Below are 18147 nucleotides of genomic sequence, written 5' to 3' on the forward strand. Positions count from 1 at the left end.
GTGGTGACATGTGGAGGAGGTAAGAAGAGGATTGTTGCCGAGGACGCATTGAGCTGTCGGAGATAACGCCGCTCATGCGACTGTTACCTACCTGGAGTTTCACTGCCATGGACTTAACCGAGGACAGTGCTGTGGAAATTATCCCGTGCTGACCCACTTCTCGCGTTTTTCTCTCCTTGTCCTCTGACGCCTTCTCTCATTCCTGCCAGGTATGAACTCCTTCTCTCTGTGTGTAGTTTTTCAGCTCGCGCATTGTTCATATTTTTTTTCCCACAGAGATGACAGCATCCCTGTCGAGGAAGTAGCCCACGCGCTCATTTGTTTCTGCCGCTGGCTGCAGCTCGTGCGCTGAAACGGTATAAAAAAAATTAGCCGAGAGAAAAATGTACTCTGGCTGTTTATGTTTACCTGTCCGCGGTTTAACATTGTTCCGAGGCGTTTAAATGCACTCATGTTTACGTAGTTTTGTACGTAAAAGAATGCAAAGTTTATATGCGTGTGTAGGAAGTTCAGTGGGCCGTCGGGATATGGGTTAATGTGACCTTTTACCGTAAGACGTGCAGTTTCACTTAACTGTTTACATGTTTTATGTGGTTTTAGTTTATGATATTGTATAATGTGTCTTAGAGTTTTTTTTATTAGCACAAAGCTATTCGTAATTTTTAATTCAAGCCAAGTTATTTTGACCAAAGAGCACTGTTTAAATGAAACGGAACATTTTACCAGCATTACAACTGCTGGGTTTATACTCGACCCTTTCTGAGTGGCGACCCAAATTTAGGATGAACTGGTTTCACGCAGATGACAATAACACAGTGCACACAGAAAGTAGAAGGTAGTTTTCCATTTCCCAGTTATACTCATTTAATGGCTAATTTCTAACCCTCGAAGCTATTTTTGCTGGGTGTCAAACCTGACTGAGCAGTTCACTTGGTTTTAGCTTGAGGGTTTTAATGAAGCCTCTACCACTTTGTTCCTCCCTTTTTAAGTTATTACTATGTGAACTATGTCCAGTGCCTGTTTTAATACCTTGCAGCTTGCAAAGTAGATCTGCCCCAGAGTTTCTAGCAGGTATATATGAAATATATTTACTATGTCCCATTTTTATTGCCTTGACCACTGTTTGAATATAGTAGATGCCACTGAGAAACAAAAATCAAATATTTTCAGTAAAATTATTTTAACTCATGTAGAATTAATTCTGACTCAAAATAGCTACTGTTTGAATTGTATATTTATCTAAATTTTAGAAATGGTTTTAGCTTCTGATACCAAATTTGAGTTTTCTTGGAGGGCTAAAATTTGATTTCATAAAATAAAATTCTGGATGCATCAAAACGTGTCTATACCTGCATTTGCATTTTACTAAAAAGGCATGTGCTATTTAGATGTGCTATTTGTTGTGTTTTTGAAGAAAAAAGTGTGGAACTATTCAGTTTAATGCGTTAAATGAACATGGGGGGGGAGTCATTCAGTCAAGAGTGTCTTGTCCTGGACGATTGATTTGGTACATCAATATGTAGTTATCATTACTTATTATTTCAAGAGTGTTTGAAATAAAAAAAATGGTTTGTAAGTAATTGCACTCTTCATTGTACATTTAACAGTTCTGATGTATTATTATTATTATTTTTGTAGGTGAATTAACCCAGAGAGACCATGTCGGACAAAATGTCCAGTTTCCTCCATATAGGGGACATTTGTTCCCTGTATGCGGAGGGCTCCACCAGTGGATTTATCAGCACTCTGGGGTAAGAGCTTTCATTCACACATCACTACATCCACTTTCCACTTCCCTCATTTCGCAAAGTACCTGTAAGGATTCCTCCAAAGATAAAACCTTAGGCACTGTTGTGCAGAATAGCTAGCATTGTCCAAAGTAAAGCGACCACAGTGACACATGATGCGAGTAATAACACGAGTACATTTTCATTCTTTTTCTGCACTTGAATTACGTTTTGGTTAGAGACGGCTTCTCTTAACCAAAAATTTCACTCTAACCATTCAGCTAGTGTGCTTAAAATTCTGGTTATTTAAAATTCTGTCGCGATTCTTCTTTGTAATGCTTCTTTTTCTTATTTTTAAGATTCGAGATTGGCTTGTTGCTGTGTTCTTCCTTTTCGTCCCTTAGATTACTCTGTGTCTGAACGGCATTTAGGTAGGTAGTTGGCATCTCCGATCCGCCCTAATTGTAGGCGCAGAGTTAAAAGTGCGTCTCATTATGTGAAAATAGAACAAATCGTGTCATGTAATTACCGGTCAGAAGTAGAAACAAGGAGGAAGAGGAGGAGAGTGTCTAGTGTCTTTCTTTCTTCTTATCCAAGTTTTTTTTTGTCTCTAAAGTGCATTCTGCATCTATATTGTCCTCCTTCACCTTATTAAGGAAAGACAGGCAGTCTGTTTATTTTTTTCCCCCCTACTGTGTAGCAATTTTATTTGTCACTCAGAAGTGGCTGCGCCGTGGCCCTATTGTTCGCAAGACTTCAGAAGCCACGCTCTTTCACAGTTTGGCGCTTTACATCAACCGCCGTAGCAACAAATGTGTTCACAGCTTTGATGACTGCTAACATAACATTTCTCATTTGTTAAATTTACGTCCTCTGCTCTCATGCTTGTGATCACCAGGTGTGAAAGTAAGGGGGTACGGCAGGGGGTACGGCAGGGTGCTGCGTACCCCTAAAAGATTTAGTGGGGGTACGCAGTACCTGCAAGAGAGGGGAGCAGGTGTCTGCTGTAAAAAAATCAACGGGTTCACTGTGCAGCCGTGAGTTCGCCCACTAATCAGCCGGGACTGATTAGTTTTTCAAGAACAATCTAAAACACGACTTAATCGGTTAATAAATAACGTTTTTCCCATTTCATATTGTTTCTGAACTGTTCGTGCTTTGCTAGAGCAGCAGTGCAATACGTGGATCGCGGACGGTTTTGAGTCAATCTCAGCTTTAGGTGACAAACTGAACGCAGCCAGGAGGCTGAGAGCAGCACGTCCTCCTCTGGCTCCTTATCAAAACGTTCATAACTTTATTAAAGAACAACAACAAAAAAAACAACAAAACATGTTCAAATTAATGACACAACAACAATAATAATCTCAGTGATTATTGTTTCAAAAAGGTGTTGCGCAATTCTGTGCATTTCAGTTCCATTACCAAAATAATGAGCAGAACAGGTGTTTAAAATTAATTAATCAACCACCGCTGTGTTCAGGGGGAGGCTTATTAATAATCGCAAAATAAATATCAAGCCTGAAAACCTAATATCGGATTGAATGTTATATTTTTAACGTAATATCTGGTCGACTTGTGGAGTGCAGGAGGTTTCCATGGCTATGGCTGTGCTTAAATGACAGGGACAGAGAGTAAAAAGGTAGGAGTGGTTTTGAGTTGATCACCTGTTCAGGTTGTGTACCTTTCTCTTGGCCCATCACAGCCGCTGTAATTTCTGAACTTTCAATAAACGACAAACTTGGACTAAGTACCTCGTTCTTTGTGACTATACGTCCATCCATCCATCCATCCATTTTCTTCCGCTTATCCGGGGTCGGGTCGCGGGGGCAGCAGCTTCAGACTATACGTAAATGACTATACGTCATTTACAACAAACATCAAACATGGTAAATATGTTTCATTAAGTATCTAACAAACAAGTGGCTTCTACTGCCATAATTATGTGAAATTAAATGAATTGTCTAATAAGAAAATTGTTTGGTGCTGTTGGGCTCAGAGTCTGAGAGGGTTTTCCTTTATCAAACAATTTTTTTTAGCTCTTATTTAGTGGAAATATTAATGTTGATGAGACTTTCTCCAAAATATTAACCTTTTTCAACCTTTATAGCTCCACTGTTGAAAATGAGAAGCTAACATTCACAAATGACATTGAAATAAAATCCAGTCCAACATCTGGTTTGAGGTGATTCCTCTGGAACCTGTTGGAGGAAAAATATCCCAACTTCAGAAGATGAGCTTTAACCTAACAGAGCTCTGTGGTTCTGGTGCCATGTCAGGAAGATGAAGTGGAAGCTGCAGGATCTTCAGAACAAACAGGTCATGATGCTGGGCTACTGATTATCCCTCTGTCTGGACACAGGATCAATAGAGCCAGTTTAAAAACTAAAATGAATGGTTATATGCCAGACATGGAAAACTGGGATGACTCCATGCCATGATGTTCAGGATTTAGGTCTCATGGCATCTCAAGGTGTCAGCATTGCAGCCAGTGGGCTGAAGGAAATACAGCTTTAATTTGTAGCAATTCAAGAGCTACCAGCTTTTATTGCTTCGCAAAAAAAAAAATCGGCACAGAAACGCCAAAGCACACAAAGAAGCAATATATACAGTACATATGCAATACATGCAATTTAAAAAAAATTTTTTTGTCATAGTACCCCAAGAATTTAAATCTACTTTCACCCCTGGTGATCACCCACCGCTGCTGCACCGTGTGTTTAAAGAGGAAAGCATGGAGGGCGTAGCTAAAAATAGCAGCATTGTTTTTGTATTCAATTTTGCTGGTGCTGTCAGCACTCTGAATGTGACCCCTGACAGACACCTGGATCCACCTGCTGCACTCCTGGCAGCCCAAGCTTTGATGCAGAAAGCAGAAGCAGCATTCTCCTTGACACAGGATAACAGGGAGTCTTGAAACACTTGTTCCCTTTTGGACCTTGGCCCATTATTGCATCATTTTCATCACACACAATGGATCCATTTGCTGATGGTACCTGAATTCTTTCAGCATTACAGAAGTGGTCCTCTGCGCTTTTGTCAATGGGTTGCAAAAAGATGAAGCTTTTTGGAGCATACTTAAGTTTTTTTTATTGTATTTATCTACTAACTTACATAAAACAATTATTACGACGTCATTTATGTTAACGGTAGGCATTTTGCCATGTACAGTGCAAACCAAATATTTACATATAACGTATAAAAGTCTGGACTCTTGACTATTGAGAAAAAATTGCTTCATGGATGTGTGGATGCCGTTTAAGTTTAAAATTTTTCCCAGTAGTTAATGTTTGGCCATGAAGTATGTAATGCAGTGAGAAGGTGGTGCCAAGCCAAGCCAAATGACTGTTAAGGTGAATTTAATATTTGGATTGCTAAACTACAAAATGGACTCTATCCTACTGGTAGAGTCCAGAAAACTCAGGGCATCATAAAGACAGAGCATTACCCTGACATATTAAAGCAAAATTTCAAGTCACCACATGGCCAACACAAACTACAGTCGTCGGTAAACTCAACTCTTACTCCTGCTGTTTTTATTCTACATTTGCTGAAAATACTATGGTTACACTCATTTTGACTATGACTCATGAGTACTTAGATTTGTAACATATTTCAATGACGTTCCAGTTAATTGTGGGTGTACAAAACCTTTTGGCGTTCTGCGCTGCTTCACTTTCTTACTTGTAAGTGGACTGGTCAGAGGTGGATCACATGAGAAAGACCAAACCTTATTGTAAAGTTTGTAAAGTGCAAAAAAAAACACTTGTTTTTTTTAAGGGAAAATCCAGATAACTGATAATCAAAACATTCTATAAAACTATTGTTTGTTAAAAGTCAGCTATACAAAATTCAGCCGCTCCTTGCAGGTGTGGCTAACAAACTCTCAGACAATACATTAACAGAAATTAGCAGGCCAGTACCTGGAATCGGATCAGAACATCCCTACTGAGAAAAACAGCGCAACAAGGGGCGGGGCAGCTGCTAAGAAAGTAACTTTGATGGGGGGAAAAGGCTTGGTTTTAAGGGCAGGCATTTATTGCATCCTTTATGATTTATCGTGATAAATTTCTTGTCAATCGCCTCTCTTTATTCAACAGTAGCTGCGTTTCCATCACAAATGTCATTTGTTGATATTCTGCTAATGTCAAAAAAGCACAATTTCACAATTGCAGGGTTTCCACGAAATAAGCATAATTAAAATCACACTTGAAAAAGTTTGTTCACATAAGTCATTAAAAAACATGCTGCGCCATGATCCTTCAACTACTTCCTGTCGTCTTCTTCTTCGTGGCTTGCGCCAGTGGCAACATCTGGGTGTTGGTCATGAGACTCCTGTGATGTGAAAAACATGTTTCCATTGCAGTCTTGCTAAATAAACCAACTTCTATACAGCCAAAAATCCTTCTGAACCTAGCACCAAAACATTTTTATCAACAAAAGTTTTTTCAAAATTAGCATGTTTCCATTAAGCAAATTTATTTTCAAAATGTCAAATTGTGCAATTATAAGGTCACTGGAAAGAAAGTGATATAATTAGCCACCCCTGATTTAGATGATGGTGACTAAAATGTTAAGGCATTTGACTGGAACATCAAATGCCTTAACATTTGATGTTAAGGCATTTAACATCAAATGCCTTTTACCGTTCTTTTTTTACGAAAGAATAGTAAAAAAGAGTTGTAGGATCAATGACTAATATTGTCAATGAAAGAAAATAACATTGCAGTGCACACAACAATTGCTCCAGTTTCTGTATGTTCATATGGATTTGCCTGCAAGAACCTGTAAGACAGGAATAGGTCTCACCATTCATAATGCCTGAAGGATAAACTCGTTTCCATTGGAAAAACTTTGATGTCTGGAACCAACTGAACCTTGGAGACGGTTCAGAGTGATGTAGCAGCGACAGGAGATTGTGCAGCTAAACCCCAAAATTATTCATTTATTCAGATTTATATTAAAAATAATTTTCATTCAACAGAAACGCTAGTTTCTGATAGAAAGTATGACACCTCCTAGGAAAAAAAGTATTGTCAGCTTTGCTTTTAATATACGTTTTATTAGAAAATTAAATTTCAAAAATTCTTCATAGAAATTGATTTTTTTTTTGTTTGGAATGTCAGGAATCTAAGCCTTCTTATAATTACTGATGTGTTTTTTTATGATTTCACTGGCATTTTGTTATGAAATACCAGTGAAATCATTAGCATTCCAAAATGCCGCTAGAAGAAACATGTTGGGTAAAATTAAAATATTACATTAAACTTGAAGATGCCTTAGATATGAATAAGTTTAGGCCTCAACTAAAGAAATATTCTGATCACATAACCACATTAGATTTTATATAGATGTATAGTAGATATATTTGAAACACTTTCTTGCATCCTGCTTGCTGATAAGTTATTTTTTATTGTTAAAGTGATTAAATCTGACTTTCTATGCCCAGTGTGGTGGCAATTAAATACATAAAAGATTGACAGAAATTAGTTTTTTAGTTTGTCCTTTGTAAATATTTCCATTTGTGATGATGGGTCAGCAGTAAAGGATTTGGAAAGTCAAATTTAATTGGATCATAACATTAAATGTTTGAGTAGTTGTCTTGTATCTTTTCACTCTTCAGTCCTTACTTGGTTTCTTTTGGAAAAGGAATTAGACTGAAAACAACCTTTTGATGAAGCTGTCAAAATTAAAACCTGAACTTGACTAAAAATAATCATTCCTTATAATTCCTACATTAAATAGAATCCATTTCACTTAAGTCAAAAAGCAACCAGCTGTGAATGTGAGCTCTCTTCATGAATTAATTGACATGGATTTGAACGGGGACATGTATTTATATTGATGTTATATTTATTCTACAGTGAGCTGGCATTTAGTTGAACCTGTCGAACGTTATTCTGTGTCATAAAACCTGTTTAGTCATTCTGAATGTGACCTGCATGTTCCTCCCATACATTAAAAACTGAATGTGTCAGTGCTCATTTTATGAACCTGTCACATTCACTGTGAATGTCTGACACTTAAAACACAAATTTCTAGTGGTAAATTTCTTCTTACAGCAATCTATCCGGTGCTGTTGACTGACGTTGCCTCTGAACTTCAAGAATACTAATAAAAGTGCCATAAATATAAATCCTAAAAACTAGAGATTATTCAGTCTGTAAAATTTAAAAGTGTATGAGGAAAAACTCTGTTTCCACTGACGTGGCGATTAAATTATGAGCTGTTGGTGAGTCTGTTTTTAATTTCTGAGGAGCTTTGCAACAATTATGATGCCATTATCAATATAATTGCGTTAAGTTGGGTGTGTCTTCATTGGATTTGATAGCGTCATTACCCGATAGTCATGCGATATCTCTGTGGTTCTCAGATGCATAATTCTCTGTGGTTTCCAATGAGGAAGAGAGAAACTACTAGAATCCATCTCAACATTTGGTTTGGTCACTTAATGGGTTTTGAGTTTCCTTCTTTCTTTTTTTTTTGAGCTTGGAAGAAAACAAGAAAAAAAGGATGTTATACATATCGTTACTTCACAGAAAAGCTTACCCATCTAAGCCTGATAAATTTTCTTTTGTTGGTAAATTTTGATGATTTCTTTTCCAGTTAATGCATCGTGAATAAAAGCTAGTCCTCATAAAGCACAGCTGTAGAAGCTGAAAACCTTTCCTTACAAATAACATTTCTAAGGAATGCAGCCTTTTGTCAAAAATAATGTGTATTTGTAAATGAAATATTGCTAATTTAGAATAGAGACTTTGTCACATAGAGAATGACATTAAGCACCATCAGCCAGTGCAACATGCATGTAAAAAAATAAAAAATAAAATCTGCTGGGGGGAAAAAAAAGCATACAGAAATACACATAATGCATGCACAGGCATGCACTGATAGTTTAAAAATAAGCAGACTTTAATGTTGTGTTTGCTCTATGTCTTTGCCAGGTTTAAAGAAAACCAGCATTTTTTATAATCTTGCCAGAGTGGCTGGGTGATTCGGCTTAAAAGTAAAATCTGATTTTCTTGTTTGAGTTCTGATTTTAATACATTTTTTCTCCTCACATTTAAAAAAATACAAATATTTAAAAACTGTCTTTTATCTCAAACACCCCTTTTGTGGGTTGACCTCAGTTCAAAGTCAAAATAAATAGAAGCTGTAAAACACGTTTGTCAAAAAAAAAGGTAGCTCTTGCAAAACCAGAATATTTGATTTAATCAAAAACATTTTTAAATGCTCTACTTGCTAGTAGATGTCAGTGCCACTGAAACTAAACAAACTAACACCCAGCAACAAGCATACACTGATTTTTATCTCTTTAACAACCTGACTAGAAGAGACGTGTAGAAATGGACTTTGAGGATCCTCTGGAGTCGTAGCGATGTATTCTTATGTCCTTCTGAACTGGACCTCAGACTAGTACTTTGGAAATTTGGCCAGAAAACTATTTCACACTCTTGTCATGTGATTTGACCCATTTCTTAGCAACTTTTGCATAACTTTAATGTGGTGCTGATATTACGTAAATAATAATTCAATTCTTGCAGTGTTGCAGTCTGTCGCTAATATTTGGTTATTGAAAAACATAAAAAGTGGTTGAAAGGTATTTTAAGCTTAATACCCTCACTCATTTTGAACTTGGAAAATATATTCACATTATTATCTGTGTGTTCAGGCTCGTGGATGACCGCTGTGTCGTACAACCGGATGCAGGGGACCTCAACAACCCACCCAAGAAATTCAGAGGTAAGGACTCTCTCTCATTCATGTCTGAATTTTTCATTAAGATTTACTGCCAATTGTGTCTGCTCTGCGATGATGTTTTTTTTTTTTATTTCTTTTTTTAAAGGCATTCTGACAGTTTTTATTTTCTTGTTTCTTTTTTAAGTTTTGGGCTCTCATGCTGTTTTAAAAATGTACAAAGCAATCATTTAGAAACTCCACAAAAAGTATCCATTTTACATAAGGACCGCTTAGATTTGTCAGGACAGCTTGAGTTCTCCGATAACCTTATACGCGTTTAAAGCTGAAAAGCTGCATTGATTCGATTCATGCTGGTTCAATGGTTATAGAGCTTAAACCTCACATTCATGCTGTGAAGGTCCAGCCTAACCTTTAGACCCTTGCTTTGTTAGAAAGCAGTCAGGCCCACTCCAAGTTTTTTATGTTTTATTTTGAAACCATAGTGACTTTCTAAAGACTGTAATGTGATATTACCTGGTTTGAGATCTCCTGCCTTCAAATATATTACTTGGATTAGAAGGGAAAACGTTTTGGTGCAGAATTGGTCAAAATTAGAGCTGAAATCTGGGTGTAAAGAAAATGAATTGATGGATAGATGGAGAAAAAGTGGACTTTGGGGCAAAATCTCGACTCGTGCATACTGATTTTAACGAAGTCTCATCTTGCTGCTTTCATGTTGTTTGATGAAGTGCAAGGATAGCATTAGCATGTTTACTGTGTTTTGTTTTTAGCTCCTTGGTATGGTGAATATGGTTTGATTGTGTGAAACTTTCTGATTTGGTTTGAATGCCATAAACGTAATGACTAACGTTCCAGCTGTGCTTTGCTGTTTCTCCAACACTTGGGGGTTTCTGTGGATATCTGAGCGCAGCTGACAGCAGATCACATGACACAGACAGACTGGCATTAACTGCAGTCAGTAATGCCTTTTTTCTGGAAACATTATTGTAATATGTGCAAAGTGCTTTAATTGCATTCGGGAAAACCAGATTTCACTAACAAAATCCTGTGAAGTCGTGATTGATATGAATTGGCCATATACCAACAGGAAGTGTTGTAAGCTGAGCTTCGTCTGGGACTTTGGTCATTTAACAGCGGTTTGATGAGGAACCAATACATCTGATCATATATATGATCTCTATAGAGACATTATTTATGTTTTATGTTAATAAGTTTGGAAAGAAGAGATATTGAACTCTGCTCAGAGGAATATTTGCTAAAGCTTTATTGATGAAATGATTTGTTGTTTCATGAACTCTTTGACAGCTAAATTTAATTTAAAAGAAAAGTTTGGGTTCAGTAATTAAGTTTTCTTTAGGTGTACTGTTGATCTCATGGAAGCTGTTGTCTCAAGACTGAAACTCTAAATGTATCTTTCCTTATTTTCTTCTGATGTTTTAGATGTTTCACATTTTAAATTTACTGAAGTTAGTTGTTAATTGCGGTCTGGTTGTGGTTTCTAACACGGTTATTTTCTACTGCTCGGTGGTTGACAAGTACAGAGTGGCTGCTCATTGGAAGAAAGGCTTTTAGCTCGCATGGATTTTTCCAGGAACTGAGACGTTGTCATCCTGCGTATCGGATAGAAACACAAATCCTTCCCAGATTTCAGCTCTAATTTTGACCAATTCTGCACCAAAATGTTTTTAACAGTCTTTTTTTTTTTTAGATTCTCTAACTAAAGTTTAACAGAAAGTGTGAGCGTGGAGTCATCACCCCAGCAGGCTAATTGTTTCTGCTTGCTTAGCCTGGTGTGCTACGTGGTAATCAGAAGGTAACCTATTTTTATGGGGCAGCAAATCTAAACACGGATGCACAGTCGAGTATTGTGAAGTCAATAATGTTGAAACAGAGAACAACAACAAAAAAAACGTGTTTATTTTTAAGTAGGTTACTACAGCAACCTTCTTGTCGACGGTCTTGTGATTTGAGCGTCCTGGTCAAATTTAGAAGGCAAGTTTCATTGCAAAGCACCTTTAATACACAAGACAATTTAAGGTGATTTACAACAGATCAAAAGAAAGGCAAAAAAAAACAAAACACTGTTTTGATTAAAGTTGTGTCCATGCTAAATGCATAACCTTCACAACGTGACACTAAATTAAGCGGAGTAATTTAATAAACAATTGTAATATCTTTTAAATTTGGATGTGAAACATGTTTGAGACAACGTACTTAAGAGAGCTTCATTCACACTTGATTCGTTTGGAAAAATACTTTAACAGACAAGACAAAAGTGGAGCTTTTTAGAAGGCGAGGAATCCTAAAAGACTAATTTCCAGAGATGCTTATTGGGTTTAGGAGGTAATTAGTTTTTCATAGCAGTACGAAGTCATATTTATTATATAAATGAAAAGTTATTTCAGTAACTGTTCACTAATGAGTTACTGTTTAAAGGAATGCCACACAAGAGTGTTTTCACATCTTTATTTAATTTAAATATGATTTTCTGCTTACAGCTCATAAAATACATTTCAGATTATAACATTACATCAGACCAACAAGCAAAACGATTTCTATTTTGAAGTGGTGCCAGTCTCAACACAACAAATATTCTAACTCATTGGATAGCGTCTGCCGTGTAAGTTCATGTCCACTGGTCTCTTTTGTTCATTAGACATTTTAAGGAATATTTTGTTTCACTTGCATTTCATTGTGCTTTCGTAAGCATAAATTATTTAGCATCTTGTACTGTCGGTTTAAATGTTGCATTAAGAAATATTATATCTTATCAACACTTCAGGAGTTTGACACAATTATTTCAATTCCATCATTCTGTGGAGATTCATCTGTGAGCGATTAGTTAGGACTGGTCACTCAGTCAGTACCTTTCTGTATTTGCAGACAGGTCGCCGTTTCACAAGGCCACTTCTTCCCAGTTAAAGATGCAGAGAGGTGACCTGCTCGCTTCTAACTGAGCTAGTCAAATGATATTCAAAAGTGTGGTTTATCGCTACACTGCTGTAACTGCAGAGGCACACTGACTGAATTTCTCACTGCGTTGACCTACTGCACGCTTTAGTTACCGCATCATAGTACACATAATAATAATAATTTATGTTTCGCAAATGTTGATCTTTGTCACCAAATTGGTTTTCGGAAAAGCAGACCATTTACCTCAGCATTGTGAAGTAATCGTTAATCTGTCGACAAAAAAGCCCTTTGTGTCAGCCGCCAGAGTTAATCAGAAGTGTTGTAACAGGCCTGGAGCCTAACCTCTTTGTGGAGTATTAACAGCACTTGTAAGCTATTTAAGAAGTCAGTTCTGCAGGGAGCCGAGTGCTTAATCTAGCTTGTCTCTGATTTGAGGGGCTTATGGATGAAATGATCAGATCATGTTTTGTAGATGCAGGTTGTATTTATTCTCAAAAGTGCACAATAAACTGAGTATGAAATCAAGCTATCCACCTTATGAGCAACTATATTACGGTTTCATAGTGTCATTGCAGAGATCGAGAAAAGGAAAGAAATGTGAACTCTGAGAACATGCAGACTTGGGTGTTAATTGAAGACTGAATCGCATAACTGCTTGCGACACATTTGAGGGTGTTTTTGAATTTATTTCATAAAGGACAGGGCATATTAATTAACTTGAGCACATCAAAACAACCATGTAAATATGCCAGGTTTAGCCACAACAGCTCATTTTCATTGGTAGTCTTCTGGCAGGTTTATGGTAAAAGATGAAGAATATTGAAAATTTTGGAATTCTGCTTCTTCACTCTGTGTTTGAAAGATCCCTATTAGATACAAAAGGCAAAGCACAAGTTTCCTAACACCTAATGAGAAAATGACAACACGGTTAAGTTTCAAAATTCATTGACCAGTTTATGTTCAAAACCCCCTTTTTGTTATTGCTGCACTGTATGTTGCAATAACAAAAAGGAAACATGAATGTAAGCAAAAGTTGTAAAAAGCGTTCACTTCAAATCCGCGGTTACACCGAGGGCTGACGGTCATTATTATTGACAGCTGATATCCATCGCCGCCGTATCTTTCCTCATTAAAAGTTATGAATGACAAGTTTGGTTTGTATCCTTGTCGATCACACAGCATCCTATGACCATTTTTAAGGTGAAATCAACTAAATAAAAGTGATATTAGGCTACAAGTGTTTGCTTTTTGACGGCCTCTAAAGGAGCACACGGGTTGTTTTTACGTCCATCATGGCAGAGTGAGCAGAGGTCTGAAGCAGTGAAGTCACATGCGAAGGGTCAATAGTGTCATTGGGGTCAATCCACCACTGGACTGTCATTGGTTTTTCTATTTTCATTAAGCAAATTTATTTTTGAAATGTCAAATTCTGCAGTCATGGAAACGCAGCTTATGAGGACAATGAGATTGAAAGTCCTACAGGTGTTCATCTTTAGTAGGTGTGTTGTGAAGATTTTTGCAAATACATAATGTCTACATTTTGCAACTAAATTCTTAGTAAATACCTTTCCTCCATAGTAGTACGGTGCCACGGTATTTTTCTGCTTTTAATGGCCATTATTGCCCATTTGCATCAGACAAATGTTCTCCCAGTGCCCCGTTTTCTTTTTTTGGGTCTTTGCCCTCCTCTTTCCTGCCCTGCTTCCTCCACTCCAGGCTGTATGATGGGCAATCCCCCGACACTCTTTGCTTTGACCGCATTTCTGAGTACGGTAGCCCAAATGCGTATTTTTATCTCTGTTATTACTCAGTGGAGTTCTAGTTGACACTTGGAATGCAGTAGTTCATAGTAAATGTTTGAACGGATGAGTTAGTCTATCATCTTACAACTCAGAAAGTTTTCTTTCTAGTTGTATCTTGTATATTTATCAGTCTGTACCGGCACTTTCTATATTCTCTGCTCCTTAAAATAGCTGTGAACCTCATGCTGTCCATGAGACTGAATCCCCATTTCAGTGAGAGTTTTTGTTTTATGTTGTGCACATCAGGGCTGGGCAATAAATAGATTTTTATCCATCCATTTTCTAACACTCTTGTCCCTTAGTGGGTCAGGAGGTGCTGGTGCCTATCTCCAGCTAACGTTCCAGGCGAGAGGCGGGGTCACAGGTCGCCAGTCTGTCACAGGGCAACACAGAGACACACAGGACAAACAACCATGCACACACACACTCACACCTAGGGAGAATTTACCTGACAGTCATGTTTTTGGACTGTGGGAGGAAGCCGGAGTACCTGGAGAAAACCCACACATGCACAGGGAGAACATGCAAACTCCATGCAGAAAGACCCCAGGCCGGGAATCGAACACAGAACCTTCTTGCTGCAAGGCAACAGCTCTACCAACTGCACCATTGTGCAGCCCTTGATTTTTATCCATTAGCTAAATTTTCTGTTTTTGAACATTTAATTCTCTGAAAAATCTGCATTTTTTTTCTCTATTTGGGTTTCCATAGTTCAGAATGTCAACCTACCAAAGAGCTACCATCTTGTTTGACAAAACATGTTTTAAAAGCTGCTTTTTTATCCCTCTCCAACTTTCAATTCAGGTCAACTCTGAAAGAATAATTTTTTAAAGACTTTTTTCTGTCATTTGTCTTTTTTTTTTTAAGGAACATTTTTTTAAATTATTTGTCAAGTCTGCATAGGAAACGGTTGGCATAAAAGAGCTTGTTGTTTTTTGTGGCTCAGTACTCTGAGCCTGTCTTTAACATGTAATATACCAGTTTCCTGCTAAATTTTATCTTCACTCATGAACCAGAAACTTTACCTCCACCACTTGAATCAGCAGCTCTCTCCAAACTTGGAGTCAGTTCTGTTTCATGGCTGATGTTGGTCCATCTTTATTTCCATCCCACCAGTCACTGTGCAGCATCAAAATCTGTCCTTACAGTTTAACAAAGATGTCTGGGCCATAACAGGGGCTACTGATTCAGATTTTTGCTGATACTGAATTAAAATTAAACTATAACCGACTCTGTCAGGTGTTGTTACGTGTAGTGTATTGTGACATACACTTTTAATGTTCCAATCTTTCTTCTTTTTTGTGAAAAACATTGAAACAATCCAGACTTATTCGATCATTTCATGAGGTTGGGTGGTTTCCGTCAGGCTGCCTTCTCTCATATCAAAGTGAAAAGTAACAGTGGCGGATTTTCTGATGTTTGTAGATAAAATTGGTATCACACGTTGCCATCAACCGACCACCGATCACATAAAATGAAGTAAATCGACTGATCTGTTCACACCCTAATTTAAAAAGTAACAAATAGCTGCTTCCCATTTTTCTGTTTGCAATATGTACAAAGGATTTTTCTTTTATTTTCATCTTAATCATATCAACTAAATAATTTTTTCCCCCTACTGAACTATAAGTTATGTTTATTATTTAAATAGCATTTAGCTTCTATGCAGTACAAGTCTGGAAAAAACTGCAAAACAGCCGAAACATTGACTTCCTTTAGGCCAAGGCTAAAAACCCACCTGCTTAGAGTTGCCTTTGATTAGTAGTAAGTGAAACATTGATCAACATATTTGATGTTGATGGCATTTGACAAAATTTAATGTTTATTTCATGTTTTATAGTTGGTGACTGTGATATTTTTATGAGCACTTTGAACTACTTGATGTTGAAAATAAAATTGATATTTTCAGAAGATTATATTCCATTAATGTAAGTCCAGCTTTTTTTTTCTTCTTTTTTTTTGCATGGGCAACATTTATTCTCCAAACCTGCTGCTGGTGAAACAAAATTCCTGCCATATCTTTATGCTACTAGCTCCCGTCTGTGAATTCCCACATATCCGTAAAGTTTGTTGTGAGTGAGACCAAGTCGAGGCCATTCCTCTTCTGAAAAGGACTATTTTTAGTCTCCGTGTACCGCTTTCCCCAAACTTGGCTGCGTTTGCCGAGGTCAGGATGCCGAGCATGAGTGCAGACTGTTGCGATAAATTATGAAACATGTGTCTTTCTGTTTGTGCTTTTAGACTGCCTTTTCAAGCTGTGTCCAATGAACAGATACTCTGCACAGAAACAGTTCTGGAAAGCGGCGAAGCCCGGCGGCAACAGCACGACGGACACGGTCCTGCTCAATAAACTTCACGTAAGATCTATTTCCAGCCTCGCAAACCATAATTGCAGTGTAACTACACGGACGATTTCCGACGATGCGTGTTTGTGATTCCATCCGTATGCTCTGTCGTGACCTTTCAGCACGCCGCAGACCTCGAGAAGAAGCAGAATGAGTCTGAAAACCGCAAGCTGCTGGGAACAGTCATCCAGTATGGAAATGTGATTCAGGTGCGCTGCGGCCGACCAGATAAGGGGCTTTGCTTAATGGACTGCGGTGCTGTGCGGCATGCTTAGAGGATGCTGAGTGCTTGATAAAACTGACCATAATTCTGCTTTTTAATCTGAAGAGTTTTAAATAATTGCCGCAGAACAAAGAAGTCCTATAAGGTCACCGTTAAAAGGTCTTTTCCTTCGCTCATTGCTCAGGAAGATTTTGCATTCATGTGCGTTTATCTGAGAAACTTGCTGTGTAATGTGCATAAGGGACATAGTGTGGGATGTCCTAGTTGCACATACCTTATATAATTCAACTGCTGCTTGGGAAATATACACTTAGAAGCTTGTTAGGAGAAAACCAGCTGTGACTAAAGTTCCCAAAGTAACCCCTTGGATCAATTGGCAGTCTTGCATGACCTAAAAAAAAGACAATATCAAGCATCTCTGCTGTAAAGTTCATTCAAGTTGTCCCCATGGCCTCCGTCGCACCAGTTTTTCCACATTTTTCTCAAGCTGTGTAACACTTTCCACATCTCTCTCCAGAGAGAGAGACTGATTGGTTACATCTCCTGTAACTGTATGCCTTGTGCCAACAGTTGCTGCACCTGAAAAGCAATAAATACCTGACGGTGAACAAGCGTCTACCTGCACTGCTGGAGAAGAATGCCATGAGAGTGACTCTGGACTCGGCCGGGAACGAGGGATCCTGGTTCTACATCCAGCCGTTCTACAAGCTGAGATCCCTGGGAGACAGTGTGGGTAGCGCTGGGTGTGGGATTCCAGTTAATTATGCCCAATAGAAGGAACCTAGCGTGTATTTTTAGACTTTACATGGGGTTCGAAAACAGAAGTCACATGCACTGGCCACATCTGAGCCTCCAGTTCAGGCTCGACGCCGTTTGTTTTGAAATGTTCAACTTGTCAAGCATGACGAACTGCTGATAAACAATGATCTGCTCGAGAAAGAGAGTCTGTCTGGTTGGATTAGAAGCACTGTATTCAAAATCCTGTCTGGTGTGTTTTACAAGAACAAATGAAAAGCCGGCTGATGATGGGCTCCGGAGGCATCAAGATGAAGAACATATTCGATGCAGAACAAAGAAACTAGGCTGGTTTTACTAAATACACTGCAAAAATACAAAATCTGATCAAGTATTTTTTGTCCAGTTTGTAGTGCAAATATCTTGGTACACTTGAAAGAAGACAAAACTAACTTGTAATTAATGTTTTAGAAAGATATAGGAGCTTGTAACATGAGAAAATGGTCATTTTAGTGAAATAATCTGCCAGTGGAACTAGAACTTTTTCATCGATATTAAAGAATTATTGACTTAAAACAAGTTTCTATAATTACTAAAAGCTACTTGTAGGTTAGCTTTGTCTTATTTCAAATGCACAAAAATATTTTCTCTAGAAACTAGACCGGAAACACACACACCTGGTCAGAGTTTGCGTTTTAGCAGCG

General features: G+C 37.9%; 1 protein-coding gene across 18 annotated transcripts in view; it reads left to right on the forward strand.

Annotated features, from left to right (window-relative positions):
* The window catches only part of itpr1b (inositol 1,4,5-trisphosphate receptor, type 1b), a 122698-nt gene continuing 104551 nt past the window's right edge, over window positions 1–18147 (forward strand). For 17 of the 18 annotated variants that reach the window (XM_008410435.3, XM_008410442.3, XM_008410444.3 and 14 more), the window contains exons 1-6: window positions 1–209; window positions 1639–1751; window positions 9397–9467; window positions 16382–16497; window positions 16608–16694; window positions 17279–17437. In XM_008410435.3, the coding sequence (XP_008408657.1) occupies window positions 1660–1751; window positions 9397–9467; window positions 16382–16497; window positions 16608–16694; window positions 17279–17437 (525 nt within the window). In that variant the 5' untranslated portion in view covers window positions 1–209; window positions 1639–1659. Of the gene's footprint in view, window positions 210–276; window positions 357–1638; window positions 1752–9396; window positions 9468–16381; window positions 16498–16607; window positions 16695–17278; window positions 17438–18147 lie in introns of all 18 variants that reach the window. The other variant, XM_081607413.1, reaches the window with a different exon arrangement.

The sequence above is a fragment of the Poecilia reticulata genome, chromosome 5 (genome assembly GCF_904066995.2).
Source record: "Poecilia reticulata chromosome 5, P_reticulata-male-v2, whole genome shotgun sequence".
Lineage (NCBI taxonomy): Eukaryota > Metazoa > Chordata > Actinopteri > Cyprinodontiformes > Poeciliidae > Poecilia > Poecilia reticulata.